The sequence below is a fragment of the Dama dama genome, chromosome 28, assembly GCF_033118175.1.
Source record: "Dama dama isolate Ldn47 chromosome 28, ASM3311817v1, whole genome shotgun sequence".
Taxonomy (NCBI): domain Eukaryota; kingdom Metazoa; phylum Chordata; class Mammalia; order Artiodactyla; family Cervidae; genus Dama; species Dama dama.
This window is the reverse complement of record NC_083708.1, coordinates 41,436,730-41,451,801: the sequence shown is the minus strand read 5'-3', so window position 1 is coordinate 41,451,801 and position 15,072 is coordinate 41,436,730. Positions and strand designations below refer to the sequence as shown.

The 15,072-nt window shown below is 44.6% G+C and overlaps 1 protein-coding gene, 1 long non-coding RNA gene and 1 other non-coding gene across 6 annotated transcripts in view; 1 reads left to right on the top strand and 2 right to left on the bottom strand.

Moving 5' to 3' along the window:
* Positions 1-2,671: 2,671 nt before the first annotated feature.
* LOC133048148 (uncharacterized) lies at positions 2,672-12,633 on the bottom strand. Of its 3 annotated transcripts, none has more exons than XR_009690964.1 (4): positions 12,467-12,633; positions 8,528-8,613; positions 4,146-4,230; positions 2,672-3,835 (listed from the first exon to the last, which is right to left on the bottom strand). It is a non-coding gene; the product is annotated as an uncharacterized LOC133048148 (long non-coding RNA). The 3 variants fall into 3 exon arrangements; XR_009690965.1 differs by having other exon boundaries at positions 4,151-4,230; XR_009690966.1 differs by lacking the exon at positions 12,467-12,633 and adding an exon at positions 12,382-12,442.
* Positions 7,061-7,132, bottom strand: TRNAK-CUU (transfer RNA lysine (anticodon CUU)). The gene has a single exon. It is a non-coding gene; the product is annotated as a tRNA-Lys (tRNA).
* SOBP (sine oculis binding protein homolog) overlaps positions 11,660-15,072 on the top strand; it is a 165,513-nt gene continuing 162,100 nt past the window's right edge. For both annotated transcript variants that reach the window (XM_061131748.1, XM_061131747.1), the window contains exon 1: positions 11,660-11,878. In XM_061131748.1, coding sequence (XP_060987731.1) covers positions 11,783-11,878 — 96 coding nt within the window. In that variant the 5' untranslated portion in view covers positions 11,660-11,782. The remainder of the gene's footprint in view (positions 11,879-15,072) is intronic.

Below are 15,072 nucleotides of genomic sequence, written 5' to 3'. Positions count from 1 at the left end.
TAGTTTTCAAACTTTACACGAAAGTAGAAAAAATAAGATAATTAGACCATATGTGCTTATTACCCAGTTTGGGCAATTATCCACATTTTTTACTCCTCAACAATGCTGGAGTATTTTGAAGCAAATCCTGGATATCATATTTTGCCCAAAATATTTCAGAATTTATTTATAAGAAATAGGATTTCCTTTTTTTAAAAAAGTAACTACAATTGTGCCTAACAAAATGACCAGAATTCTTAATATTCCAATTGTCTCAAGAATGTCTTCACATGGTTGATTTAAGTTAAGATCCAAACAATGTGAAATGGGTAGTTTAAGTTCTAAGGATCTGGTTTTATATTTTGGAAGATGTTTCAGCTTCATACTTTTTCTAAAGGGAAATGAATGACCACAGCTGCAGTTTGAAACTGAAATCGTCATGATAACAGAGGAGAGAAAGCTAGAGTGAGAACTAGGAGTCTCATAGTAGGTGCGGGTTTTGCTTGTAACACTGATCCAGGGGTCTATTTCATGACAGTAGACTCTTTTACCACTGCAGAAAGAAGAAAAACAATCCTTCTAAAGTACTTGTGCCATACTAAGCATAGGGAGTTAAAAAACAACCTGTCTGTGGTCATTCCAAGACACTGAAACCGAATGAACTGGTCAACATCTCAATCTTTGAAGTCCTCTGGGTGCAGAATTCCCTTCTGTTTTTCATCTGTCTCAAACTCTAAGAGAGACAGTCTCCTTCTTAAAAATATTTCCAAAGGATTTATTGGTGATATTTGCACCTTGGTTCTCACATTTAATAATCATGCCTCAGTTTTTTTTATACAAGACTATTTGCATGCCTCCTAAGACTTGGATTTAATGTTTTTATTGGATTTCATCATTTTTAATATTGATTTAATAGGACTACCACTGAAGCCCCCAAGTGTGTTTTACAAGGAGACACTTTATAATTCCTTTATATTAGGTTACTTGTAATGACCAGAATAAATGAGATTTCCCTTTCAAAGGAGGTAGATAGGAAATAAGTAACAAAGATAGTATTTATATAGATATAATGTTAACATATTTGTATGGTGGGAGGGATCTAAAAATAAATGAACCCACATCCTTCTGTGGATTCCTACAATACAACCACTTGCAGCTATGAAAGCTAATGTGAAAATCATCTTTATTGATTACAACCTCAAAATAGTCTGTTATATTGCATACGTCTTTTCCTCAGGTCCTATTTATCATTGTAAAATTACCACTGCTTTTATATTTCCTTTTATAATGTCTTCTGGAGTATGGTTTGTTAAAATCGTATAGGCTGAAAGTTAAGATCCTAGGCTCTAGAATCAGGCTAGATCTAAATCTAGATCTTGGTTCTGTTACTTCCTAGCTGAATGCCTTTAGGCAAGTCACTTAACCTTTTTATGCTTTGGTTTATTCATTTGTAAAATGGATGTAAAAATACCTATGTAATACCTTATTATAAAATAATTTTGATTATAGTTCAGCAAATATTTAAGCTCCTTTAGGATGGCATTTGCAGCCATTGATGATCTGTTCCTATCCTACCTTTGGGGTGGTCTCACAGATCCCCTTTAATACACTCATCCTAAACCCACTGAATTATCCCCCTTCCCTTTGCTCCATGTGCACCGTCATGCCTTGAAACCTTTCTTCATATTGTTCTTCCTGCCTAGGATGCTCCTCCTCCTCCCTCCCTCACTTGTCAATATCGTACCTTGATCATCCATCAAGGCCCAGCTCAAATGGTTGCCATTTCTATCCTTCACTAGGATTAGTCTCCCTTTTTCTTACCTCCATCTCCCTAGGCAAACTTATATCAGAAGTTTGGCTAATAAACTAATATTGGATGCTTTCATGGCTGTTATATTTTCAAGATCAAATGGTACTATATGTTTCTGCGTTTGTAATCGAATATATAGCCATTTCTTCCTTTACATTCGGAAATGATAACTCTTTTTTAAAAAATAAAAATGTTAATAAAAGTTTACAGAAGGATTAGCCTAAAATGAAAAAAAAGGAAGTTTGCCTAATGTATACACAATGTATACCCTGAGATCTACACACATTTAGCACAATCTACTCCCACTGCACTTTACAACCACGTATGGTGGCATCAATAATTCTGAGGCATTGCAAAATCTTCATAATCCAAATATTTTATAAAGAGTTGCAGTGACAAGATCTCAAATATAAAGGTTTGTGGGTCTTTTTTAAGGGCTTAATCACTTTTAGTTAGAAATTTAAGTTAACAAGAACTTTCTATTCCCTAAACATTCCAATTAATTGCTGTTTAGCATATGGGTTACCAAATTTGTCTTTTTAAAGTTTGCATTTAGAGATTGCAAATAAATCTATTAGGATGAAATTCTAGGTCAGTCAGGTTTTGATTTGCAATATTTAATGTTTGCATAATTCCACCTTTGCCTGACCTTTCAAAATTATTTTAACAGCCCTACATTTACTTTCCTAATGGAATGATTTGCTACAAAGCGGCTACAGCGGGTAGTCTGGAAGGACATTATAACATTCCTTTGGCTGTCAAAATCCATCTGTCCTTGTGTTTAGGGGAATTCTTCATTGCATGTGATATTGGGATATAAGACCTCACTTTCCACTGTAGATGCCAAACAGATTGAATCGCACTCTCCCCTCACCCTGGAATATAGAGCAGGGGCCCCAGTGCCGGGCCATGGACCCTCCCACACAGGCCCGTGCACCCCGATGAAGGAGGAGCAGTTCAAGGGGTCAGCATGATGTCCAGTAGTCATTTCTAGAAGGTGTGGTGCAGCAGAAGCAGAGATGGTGGCATCTTGGATAGAGTGTTCCTATGGCCTGGCCTCCTTAGGCCCTGGGTTCTTCCTTGTTTCCTAAGCCTGTTCTTCCAGCCTCTCAGAGTCTATGAGCCCCCTTTCCTTCAACATTTTTGTTTCCTTTAGATAACCAGAGCTCATTTTGTTGCTTGCAAGCAAGAACCCTCATCAAAACCACTGATATTGCAAGGGGGAGGAAGAATTCTAGATTCCAGTCAGATTGTTGGCCCACTTAGTAGGCAACTGATTAATGTTTCCATTTCCTCATCTGCAAAATGGAACACAGTCTATAATTGTGTCAACTGTGTGAGGATCGAATAAAATAATCTCTGTAAGATATTAAGCACAGTACTACTTATTAAAGTCCTATTTGTTAAAAAGCATTCAATAAATAGTAGCTTTTGTATTACTAAATTCTATGTAATTGTGTGTTCAGGCCACAAAACTCCACTGCTCTTCACATAAAGAGATGCTTCTGTGCACACTCTGTTCAGTGTAGAACTTCCTTTTATTTCCCCATGCTGGGGTTTGGTTTGGTTTTGCTTTGTTTTCCAGCTTAGGACTTTGGCACTTTCCCATATTGTACATCCCGAGACTTCCTCAGGGAGTCTGCAGTCACTGTCCCTGGATCTTCTCTCTTCTCTTCCCTCTGTCCCTGCCAGCTCTCCCTCACCTCCAGACTCCAAAAGCAATCAGCTGCCCTAAAGACTGACTGACTTCAGATGGGAAAGGCAAAACTGAGTTGAGTGAGTCCTACTTCAGCATCTGGTATACAGATTTAGTATCTTTAATGGATTTAAAAAACAAAGCAAAACAAATGCACAGCCTATATCCCAAGACTTATTATAGCATCTTTAATTTATCTACTTAGCTTTTGATGAAAATTTTTTTCTTCCACTGAAATGTGTAACGTCCTCTCATAGTTAAACTGTGGAATCTTTTCCATTCAACTTCTTCCCTCTGGGATGTAATAAAGAGACAACTTATGGCTCAACAGCACGTTGGAGACAATTTTTCTGTGAAAGAAAAATGTTTCTTACAACATGTAATGTTTCTCAAAGGAGGTGGGTCAAAACATAGATATCAATTCTCTGTAACCATTCACTGAATACCATATTTGGTTTGAGAATATTACAGTGTAGTATGTTATTTTTGAGAGGTTGAGTACTGGTCATGGATATTTTAATCCCGATAACATCCAGGTGTAAATCAGAATAAAGCAGAAGTTAGAATTATTTACTGTATCTGCATATTCTCTTTTCCCCAGAAAAAGTGATAGAAGCGCTGAGCAGAGAAGAGCAGAGTATGGAGTAGGTGGCAGCATACCTCACCTGTCTGGAAGTTGGCCAATTGAAGACGTTTTTCTGGATCAGTCATTTCCTAGTGTGATCTTGAGCTCAGCCTCGGTCTCCTAAGGTGTGAAACAGGAACAATTATACTCTAAAGCATGCTTGTGAGAAATAATTGACATAATTTGCGCAAAATACTTGGCTCTAGCAGGACTTCAAGACATGATTGTTGATGATATAACTCAACATCGGATTGTCAGAGGGCTAGTCATTCTAATGGCATTTGATTGTCTAAAGGAAATATGATATTATTATATCTCCATTAGTATCTACATAAATCTAACAGAGAAGAGATCTGATTTCATCAACAGATGTCATTGGGAAAGGCAATGACAATTCAAGATAACTCAGATACTGGGAAATTTGTATTTACCAGAATTTGGGATAATTATTGAAAATGTTCTATGTTTAAGTTGGTCTTATTATGATAGTAAGGCCATACCCTCAAGGAAAGCCATACTTGTTTGGGTGATACTATTTTAGATAGTAAATAATCAGGCAGGTAATGCACAAAATTTACTTCAGGAGTCAGAAAACTTCTTTTAAAAATTGTTTAAAAGCAAATTTGAGTTATAGGGTAAAATATATGTGTGAGCTGTAAGTATCAATGTAAAAACTTCAGGTACTTGCTACATGTAAACTTCATTTCTTTATAACTGAACCCAAAGTCTGTTTCACAAGACTCCTATGCTAGGAGGTGGAAATGAAACCTCCAGATAATCTCAGCTGATGGAATCTCCTCTCGTGTCCACCCCTACACTCTTCTCACTGCGCTGGCATCTACAGGACAGGTGGGTGGGCGGGTGGGTGGAATTCACTCCTCAGCCACAGTCACCTCTCCAGCTGGCCTCCTCTGATGTGGAAGTCCTAGTGGAGTCTCTGATCAAACATTTTAGGGGCAGGTCTACTTAGACTCTGTAGTCTCATGGAAGCAACCTACATGCCCTTCAACAGATGAATATATAAAGAAGGATGTGGTATAATACTCCACACTACAATGAAATATTACTCAGCCATAAGTGAAATAATGCCATTTGTAGCAACATGGATGGACTGAGTGAAGTAAGTCAAAAAGAGAAAGACAAGTACCAGGTGATATCACTTGTATGCAGAATCTAAAATATGATACAAATGAATTTATTCACAAAATAGAAACAAACTCACAGACAGGGGAAGGGGGACAGATAAATTAGGAGTTTGGGATTAGCAGATACAAACTACCATATATAAAATAGATAAACAACAAGGTCCTACTGTATAGCATGGGGAACTATATTCCATATCCTGTAGTAAACCATAATGGAAAAGAATATGAAAAAGACTATATATGTGTACAATGAGTCACTTTGTTGTACACTAGAAACCAATAAAACATTGTAACTCAACTACACTCCAATACAAGATTATGTATAAATTAAAAAAAAATTCTGCAGTCTCTCAGAGCCACACCTACTCTACCCCCAGCCACACATGAAACACACACACACTATGGTGAGTGCAGGGTATTTATAGCAACCCCAGAACCTTCTGTCCGAGTTCCTGCACACCACCCTGCCTGCCCCCACTGTGCCTGGCCATGCCATGTTATACAGGTGCTGTTCCGGGCTCCATCTCAGACAGGAGGCATGATTCCCCTCTACTCTCTGGCCTCTGCCTTCAGACCCCAAACCTAGAAAATTCTGATCTCTTATCCATCCCTTACCTACAGGCCCCAGCAAATCTGGCCTCTGCATTTCTCTTTCACTACTTCTCCTACTACTCTCCATGTTCCAGATACTTTCAACATCCCCAGTGTACTGAGTGCATTCTTCAGCTCCTTAAGAATTTGGATCAGAACACTTTTCTCAAGGATCATAAGACCTCTGCAGAAGCAATCTCTCTCATCCTTCCTATTTCAGATCAAATATTCCCTCCTAAAGGTTAATCTTGACTATTTAGCTAAAGTAGACCCCAACCTCTTTTATCAACCTACTCCAGTTCCTATCATATTGTCCTTTTTTCTCACCCATCTGGATCTAAAATTGTCTTTTTAAATTATTTATTGTCCCCTTGCAGATTATAAACTTAACGAGATTTGGGAACTTGTGTGTCATCTTTGCTGCTGGATCTCAAGAACTCAGAACATCATGCCTGGAATATACTGGGCTCTCAACACATAGTTGTTGAATAAAGGAATAGATTAATCACAAATCCCAATTGAGAATGACCCATTCCTCAGAAAAAATGCACTGAAGATTTGGTATATCCTTTAAGAAGGTTCCAAAGCCCTGAAGCTCACCTGTAGACTTCCTGAATTATAGTTATGCTGTTTCATAATGTTCTTTTTGAAGAATTCTGAATTTTGTTCTTTGAAGTTAAACATGAGCATGAATTTTGAAAATGCACTTATGATGGACTATAACAGATCATAGGCCAACTGTTGCTCATTGGTTTTTATTAAAATAGATCCATGATATTTACATTCACTGACCCTAATGACCATATTTCATAAATACTTGCCCATGTCCAGCTCTTCACTCCTTTGGGGAATGTGGTAGATTCAATTCCCAGCTTCCCTAGCAGTTGGGCAGAGCCATGTGACTAATTCTAGCCAAAGATTTGTAGACAGAAGTGAGCTATGTCACTGCTAAGCTCGAGCATGTAATTGCTGTGTGAGATCCTCCAAGGTTTTACCTTCTTCTTCTTTGTAGCTACGGGAAGTACCTACTGGTACAAAGGTGCAGTGCCCTCTGGAGGGGCACACAGATCTTCAGCAAACTTTGTGTGAGCAAGTAGTGTAAACCTCTCGTGTGTGTGTGTGTGTGTGTGTGTGTGTGTGTGGTGTGTTTTAATTTGGCTGCACAGTCTTAGCTGTGGTATGCAGGATCTTTAGTTGAGGCTTGTGGTATCTAGTTCCCTGACCAGGGATCGAACCTGGGCCCCCTACATTAAGAGTGTAGAGTCTTAACCACTGGACACCAGAGAAGTCCCAAACCTATCTTGTTTTAAGTCTCTTAGATTTTCTAATATTTGATATTGCAGCATAACCCACCATAACCAAATATACCACTGTTTTGGAAAATATGTGATTTCTTCACAAACCAATGCAGCGGGGGTGGGCGGAGCTTTATTTATAATTTAAAGAAGTCTTATAAGATATGTCACAATTTCAGAGATGTTAAAATTTGAAAAATGTGGGCCTTAGATGATACAAAATACAGATTGTCAAAAGGAATATGTCGAAGTAGATTAGTATAGTGTCAAGAACTCCAAATCCAGAGTTGAATAGAAAGTTATAGATTCAAACCCCAGTATTTACTGGCTTGTGACTTAATAACTTAGCTTATGCAAGCCTTAGTTTCTTCATCTGTAAAATGGGGATCACAGTAGATGCTGCCTTATAGGGTTTTGTGGATATTAGATGAGACAATTCTTATAATGTGTTCAGCATAGTAATTTTCCCACATATTATAGTCTCCATATTTGGTTAGATCACGGAGCTTGTTCAAAATGAGCATTAATTTTAGACAATATACAAAAGTTTGTTATTATATCATACTAATCAATCAGCAAATATCTATTCATTTCTTTTAAGTCATGAAGACTAGGCCTCTGAGTTAGGTGTTCTTGGAGATAACAAAGAAGCAGATTGAGAGGTTGAGGGCTGAAGGCAAATCACACTGGGGTCTTCTTCCTATCCACTCTCTGAAGGATTTTCTGGATTAATCAGGCTAGAATGAACATTAAGAGCAAGCTTGAAGAGTAAAAGTCATAAAAATATACCTGAGGAATGAATGTAATGAAAGGTCAATCTTGTGCCTATTTTGGTGACTGGCAGGACTAGTAAAGGGAATTTTTTTCTACGTTCAGGGTTTGTCTTGGATGTGTGCTTGAGTGTGTGTGTGTGAGAGAGAGAGGGCACTAATGATTGGGAAGCATAAAGATAATTCATAGAATAAAGGGTGGCTCTTCCAAGATAAGTAAGAGATTGTCCTGTCCACATTGGGTTATACTCTTCAGAGTGTCTGAAGTTATCCAGGGAATATTATTGGACTCATGGTATATCCAAATTCATAAAACAGCAACCCATTATATAATTGTCTTCATCTGTTCCCTGGTGGCTCAGATGGCAAAGAATCTCCCTGCAATGGGGGAGACCTGGGTTCGATCGCTGGGTTGGGAAGACCCCCCTGGAGAAGGGAATGGCTACCCACTCCAGTATCCTTGCCTGGAGAATTCCAAGGACAGAGGAGCCTGGCAGTTCATGGGGTCACAAAGAGTCAGACATGACAGAGCAACTTTCACTACACTTTGTCTTTGCCAAGGTGTAAAAATCATAAGCTGAGGTTTATTCAAGACTAAAAGTCTTCTCACACATACTTTACGAGCTTTCATTCTGTCACCGATGACATGCATTGTGGATTCTAATTCGATGTTCTCACCTCAGTTTTCTGGAGGACATATGCCTGTGAAGGAACAGGTTGCTGATTAATATGATTATTTGTATTAAATGCCTGGCAGAGCAAGTAATTTTCTCTAAAGGAAGTGTAGCTGCCTCTAAATATAACTCTGGGCTACAGTTCACCTTTTCTGTTTATTTTATTCTTAGCTTGTGAAACTGTATCTTAGGACTTGGGGTATATAACTTGTTATTTGATATCAACTGAACAACAGTGAATCAATTGTAATGGTTCTGGCACCAAAGGAAACAGAGGGGACTTAAATATGTCTCCAGAAGACAAAAAACTTCTTTCTGTGTACACTTTACAACATACCTTTCCACAGTTATTCAAAAGTCCAAAAAAAAAAAAAAGTTTTCTCACTACTTCTCATTAAAGACCGAGAGGACAAAACAGAGAAAAATAACTCCAACCCACATCCTATTTATCAGATGTTTTGGATGAAATTCAGATTGAAAAATCAAAAAGATTCCTTCTTCTTCTCTCTCTTCCAGCAATGGCATTAGGATGCTTATTTCTCACTGAGAAATACACCCACTCTCACACACTCATTTAAAAAATGAGAATTTGTGTTAGCGTTCCAGGAAGGGGGCGGGGGTTGTGTTAGCGCAAACAGGTTTTGGCTCCTCCCGGTTTTCTCGCTGTCTGGATGGTCTTGGGTCCCACTTTGGGTTCCGGTGTATACCTGGGTACGCTCCCAGAGGCTACCGTAAAAAATCTCTAACTCTGGTATTGCAGAGCACTCCCCTAACACCTCATCGGTCCTCTTGAGTTTTTCTCGTCCGGATAACCGCCCCAGGATTTTTAACTTTACTGGGGGCAAGGGTTTCGCGGTGCGGAGCCTGCCTTGGCCCCGCTGCCTCTGGCCTCTTGGCTCGCCTGGGACCCACGAGCCACGCGGAGCGGGGTGCGGCTTCTCCTCGCTTTCTCCCGACAGGGAAGAGAAGAGACGAAAGGAGGTGCTCAGCTCTCCTGGGTACACGCCCAAGCATCTGTAATTTGACCTTTACGAAACAAAACGATGCTAAACGGCAAAATAGCCAACGTGGAGGTACTCAGTCCACCCGAGTACGCTTCCAAAGAGCTCTAATTCGACGTTTAAAAAACAAAACAATGCCAAGATGCAAATTAGGCAGCGTAATATCCAGGATGAGCCTCGTTTGACAGGCCAAACTGAGATTTTAATGGAAAGCTTACTCATATCCTGCACACTGAATTCATTCTTTTAGTAAAAATGTAATAAAAAATTTTTTAATTGTGCAATTTTAAGTTCCACCACTGTCACAGTGCACACTCTACAATAACACTGAACGGAACAATGGACACCCCCATATCGCATTGTGTCAGGTAATTACGAAGTGTCGCGGCGCGGGAAAGCGAAGCCGGGAACGTCAGCTTGTCCCCCGCCGCGTGTACGAGGGATTTAGAGCTGCGTGTCTCACCGAAAACTCATCAAACCGTTTAGGCCACTGCCTTAACCCAAAGAGGGACAAACGCCCTCCGAGCCTGGCCCCGGGCGTGGACGCAGAGGGCCAAAGGCGAGGCGCGCGAGCGCAGGGGGAGCGAGGTCGACTGGCGGAGAGAAGATGCGCGCCCGGCAGTCGAGGGCGAAGAGTCACCCAGCGGGGGGGAAGGGTCCCGCCGGGGGTGGCCAGGGAGTCCTGGTCCCTGGGGAATGGAACCCCACGCGGGACGCTGCGCTCCCAGCGGCACCTAATCTTGGGGGGGGGGTGGTATATATCAAGCGCACCAGGAGACGGGTGCGCACGGGGTAACGCTGTTAACTTTGTAGTGAGACAAACACACGTGTGTGTGTGTGTGTGTGTGTGTGTGTGCGCGCGCGCGAGAACTGGAGGGAAAAGAAAGAAAAGAAAGAGCAGGGAGCTGTAGGCCGAGATGTCCTACTTCTAAGTGGTTCATTGAGAGGCAAAAGCTTTCCTGCAAGCGCAGTCGTCACCCGCAACGCGTTGGGGACCAGCCGAGCAAGACGCCGGGATCTGCAAGGGGCCTCCAGCCTCGCGAGCCCTGAGGTGGCCCCCAGAAGGCGACACTGTCGCCGACAGCTGTGAGGAGGTCCGGACTGTGGTTTCCTTTTCCCGAGACCCCGACCTTGCCGTCCGGAGGGGGCGAGCTCAGCCTGCCTTCTTCTGGGCGGGGGTGCGGAAAAAGCGGCCTTCTATCGACGCGACCTCTGGTCCCCACGCCCTCCCACCGCCGTATCTCCTCCCCGCAACCCCATTCATTTTTCCTAAGCAGCTTCCAGTTCGGGATCAAAACCCAACTGCAAGCCCACCCGAGAGCTCATCACGGAGCTGAAGCGGGTGGCCGGGGTCGGAGCGGGGCCCCCGGGGGGCCGTCGTACGGAGGCAGCGGCCGCGAGGGGCGCCGCGTCCCGCCGGGGCCGGCCACGGATGAGCCCGGCGGCCGCGAGCAGCCCCCCGGAGCCGCGCAGCATCCGCGTCTACTGTGACGGTGGAAGCCACGCCCGCTCGGGAGCTGGGGGCTGTCCTAGCGCCCCCCCTTACCTTTCCCCCGCCCGCCCCCTGCTCCCGGCGCCGGCCCCCGGCCCGCCCCCGGCTCGGCTCGCGGGAGGCGCTGGGTGCCTGGGCTGGCGCGCTCTCCCGGGCGCGCACACACACACACACGCACACGCACACGCACACACACACACACACACACACACACACATCCACGCACGCACGCCCAGAGCCGCTGTCTCCGCGCCGGGCCCTCGTCCCCCTCGCCCATGCAGACGGACAGAGCGCCGGAAGATGGCTGACGACTCTACGGGGCACCGAGGATGCAGCCCGGCGGCGGCGTTGGCGGTGGGAGCGGCGGCGGCAGCGGCAGCAGCAGCGGCGGCGGCAGCGGCAGCGTTGGCGGCGGCGGCGGCGTTGGCGGCGGCGGGAGCCGGAGCGGCGGCGGCGGCGGCGGCATCCCCGAGACCCCTCGAGCTACCTTTCCCTCTGACAGCCACTGACGTTCTCCGCCGCTAGAAGCGACCGCGCTTCCCCGGAGCCTGCCTCCCCGCCTCCCCCGCCCAGCCCCGCGCCCGGCCCGGCCCCGGCCCCGCCAGCACCGCTACCTCCGCCAGCGCCGCCACCATCAGCACCACCTCCGCCACCGCCGGCGGCGGCAGCAGCCATTTCATCTCCACCGAAACCAGACACAAAACATGGCAGAGATGGAGAAAGAAGGGAGACCTCCGGAAAATAAAAGGAGCAGGAAGCCGGCTCACCCGGTGAAAAGGGAGATCAATGAGGAAATGAAGGTATTTTTTGGACTTCGGGGCCAGAGAGCTTGAGCTCTTTCTTCCGCCCGCTCCCTTTGGGCTGTTGTATGGATTTTTTTGGGGGGGGGGGGAGGGGGTGTACAGGGGAGCGCTTGTCAGTTTCCCTAGGATGCCCTGAACGACTCAGCTCCTCCTCCAGGTGCAAAACAGAGGCCAACTGTCGGGCTGCATCCCGGAGATTTGCCTGCCTCGGATTTGATGGGGGTGGGGTGAGGGGGGGTCGACCGGGAAACCACAGACTCTAACCTGATAAACCCCAGGTTGGGACGGGCGCGTTTCAGGGAGGAGGGGACCCGGAGCCCGAGTTGGAGGGTGGGTATGGTGAAGAGGCTTTCCGGGTCGGTGGGGTAGTTTCTTCCCCCCTCTTCTTGGGCAACCATCCCCGGATCCCTCCAAAGTTAGGAAAGCGCCGAGCCAAGGGTGCCCCGGGAGCGCTCGATTCCACCCCCCTCTTGCTAGTTCATCCGCCCGCTCCTCCGTACCGCTTCCTAGTAGCCCGCTGCATCGGTGTAAAGGGGCTGTCAGTGCCGAGGCGAGTTGTGGCCCGAGCGGCGCGGGTCTAGGTACCGTTTTTGACGGCCGGCTCGCCTCGCCCGTCCCTGCTTGCTCCTCTCGGTTGCCTCCGCCTCCCTCTCAGCCTTTGCATGCTTCACTTCCCAGTTTAAGCAGACCCGGGCAAGCCCTGCTGAAAAGATAGCTGTCTGAGGGGCGGCCTTCGCGGAGCGCCTGCCCATTGTTCGGAAAGGCCGGCCCGGAGTCGTGTTGGCGAGGCCGGGCTCCCCGCCAGGCCAGCGGTGCTCCAGAGGTGGCGAGCGCCGGCAGCCTGGCGCTCCAGCTGTTCGCGTTGGAGTGATTGCACAAGAGCCCCGCTCAGCTCCGGACCCCCCTCGCCCCCCCCACCTCCAACTTATTTTCCATGAAGTTGCAGCTTTTGCCCGGTGAGGGTTTTGTCTTGTGTTGATTTCACGAGTCTCTCTTGATTTTTATTTTTAATGTTTTATTTGTAATTTTTGTCTTTCTGTGAGTTACGAGCAAGTAGCAAATTTCAGGGAGGACTTTAGTTTTCATTCTGCAGCCCTCTTGGTGTTCCCCATCTTCTGCATAGAATCCTTAACACTGCCCACTGACTTGGTCAGGTTGGTCAAGTTGGTATTTAAAAGACAAACGAGGAAAATGGCAAGCAACTAAGTAAAATCTATTACAGTTTGACATCATCTTGATTAGAACAAGCATATTCTAGAGAGTGCCTTGAAAGGGGCCCATGGATAATAATACTATATATATTATTATATAGTACCTAGGTGCATATGGTTAGCGTTCCTTTCTTTCAGAAAATGTCTGTAGCAATCAACATTTTGGGATAAGAGTTTTGATTTCTGGGTGAGGAACTTAGCACCTGGAAGCATGCTTCAGTCCAAAGAGAGTTAAGGAAGATTTGCCTTAGAAATCAGTGCCATTCCTTGTGATGGAAACCACCACTGATTCCATTGATGGTTTTTTTTTTTTTAAAGAGACCGATAGGAGTTGTCTTCCCATGGGGACTGGAATTCAGAGAGTTTAGGATAACCATTCTTCCTCACTCACCCTTCCCTCCTGTCCTGCATTTCCAGATTACTTTTCTATTTCAGTTTAATTTGGGGTTGGAGGAAGAGGAGGGAGGTGAAGCCACCAAGAAATCACAGTGTGCGCTGGCCCTTTAAAACACTCTGCCTAATGTGATCTATATGGATGGCCAGCTTTTAAGTTTCATAGGTTCTAGGATTACAAATTAGCTAATTTTAATCAAAACATGTGAAATGTTATCCCGGCTGGATATAAAGGCTGACTGTGCTCGATGCTTGGGGCTCACGTTGTTGACTTTGGCTGCAGGAGCACTCCGTGGTTTGGGAGATAGTTGTCCTTCTACAGTATAACAGATGTTTGTCTGAACTGGTGAGGAAGAAACAAAAACAACATTGTGTGAAGGGGAAAAATTACACAATTTTTAGCCAGTGCTGCAGGACTAAGTATGGAATTAACCTTCATGCACAGAATTTCCTCTTTTTAAAATGTTATTTTTCTTCCAAATCGCCACCTACTATTTGAAGTTTGAATCCTTGTCATTGCAGTACAGAGTAGCATTAAATAAGAAGTTTTACGCAGCAACCAATTCAATTGCCTGAAGTATCCATATTTTTTCCATAGTTTGGAACAATGTGTAAGAGACCCCAGGTCAGAATCTTCAGTCAGGTCAGTGCGCACCACGCCAGTGAGGGATGAAATCCCATTTCTAGAGTGGTTCTTCAGTATTCATTCTTCTAATATGATAGCACCCGAAGTTCTCATTTTTAAAGTGATTTCTCAAAGTCAGAAGGTGGGTTATGTTGAACTCGTGAATATTTTCTGCTTTTAATGTTAATAACCACATCCATAAAGCCCTTTCCCATACCTCTTGGTATTACTACCTCTCCATTTCCCCAAACCTAAAACTGTAGAGTAATGCAACAAGTTGATTGCCTTATGTAAAAATATGTGCAACAAAATGTCACCGAGAACATAATGTGGCCTTGTGCAGCTTCATACCGGTGCCGCTGGAGCTGCCTGGCTGTGTTTGCCTTCATCTGAACGGCTTTCATCTGGACCAGTGTAAACTAAGCCCTGGTAAGTAATCACTGCCCGGCAGAAAGAAAGGAATGTATACAGCTAGCATGGCCTAAGCTGTAAAAACGGAAACCTGAGCCCCCACCGTGGATCACATATCAAGGCTGGAAGGTAGGGGAAATGAAAGGGGGAAAGAGGAGAGAGCGAATGCAAAAGTCAGCCTGGGAAGTGGAGGATCAGGAGGAGGCCCCCCTTAGGGAGAGTTGGCTCAGGGATTAGGGAATTTTATCGTGGTGTCCAGTGACCTACTCAGGTTTCAACACTGCTTGGATCAAGTTGCTTCTCTGTGAGCTGAAAGAAAAAGGACTGGTGTGTATGTGATTTTTTTTCCCCTTGGGGTAATAGAAAGGACATTGGTACGTGTCTATTTTAAGTACAGCAAATGCAGGGCACTGAAAATGAGCACCAAAATTGCCTCATCATAGAGACTTCAAGATTTCCTAATTGAGATAGTCACACATTTATTTAAAAATGGACGGAGAAGACAAACTGGCTGAGGTTTAGCTGACACCAGTAATGTCATTGGAGATTGT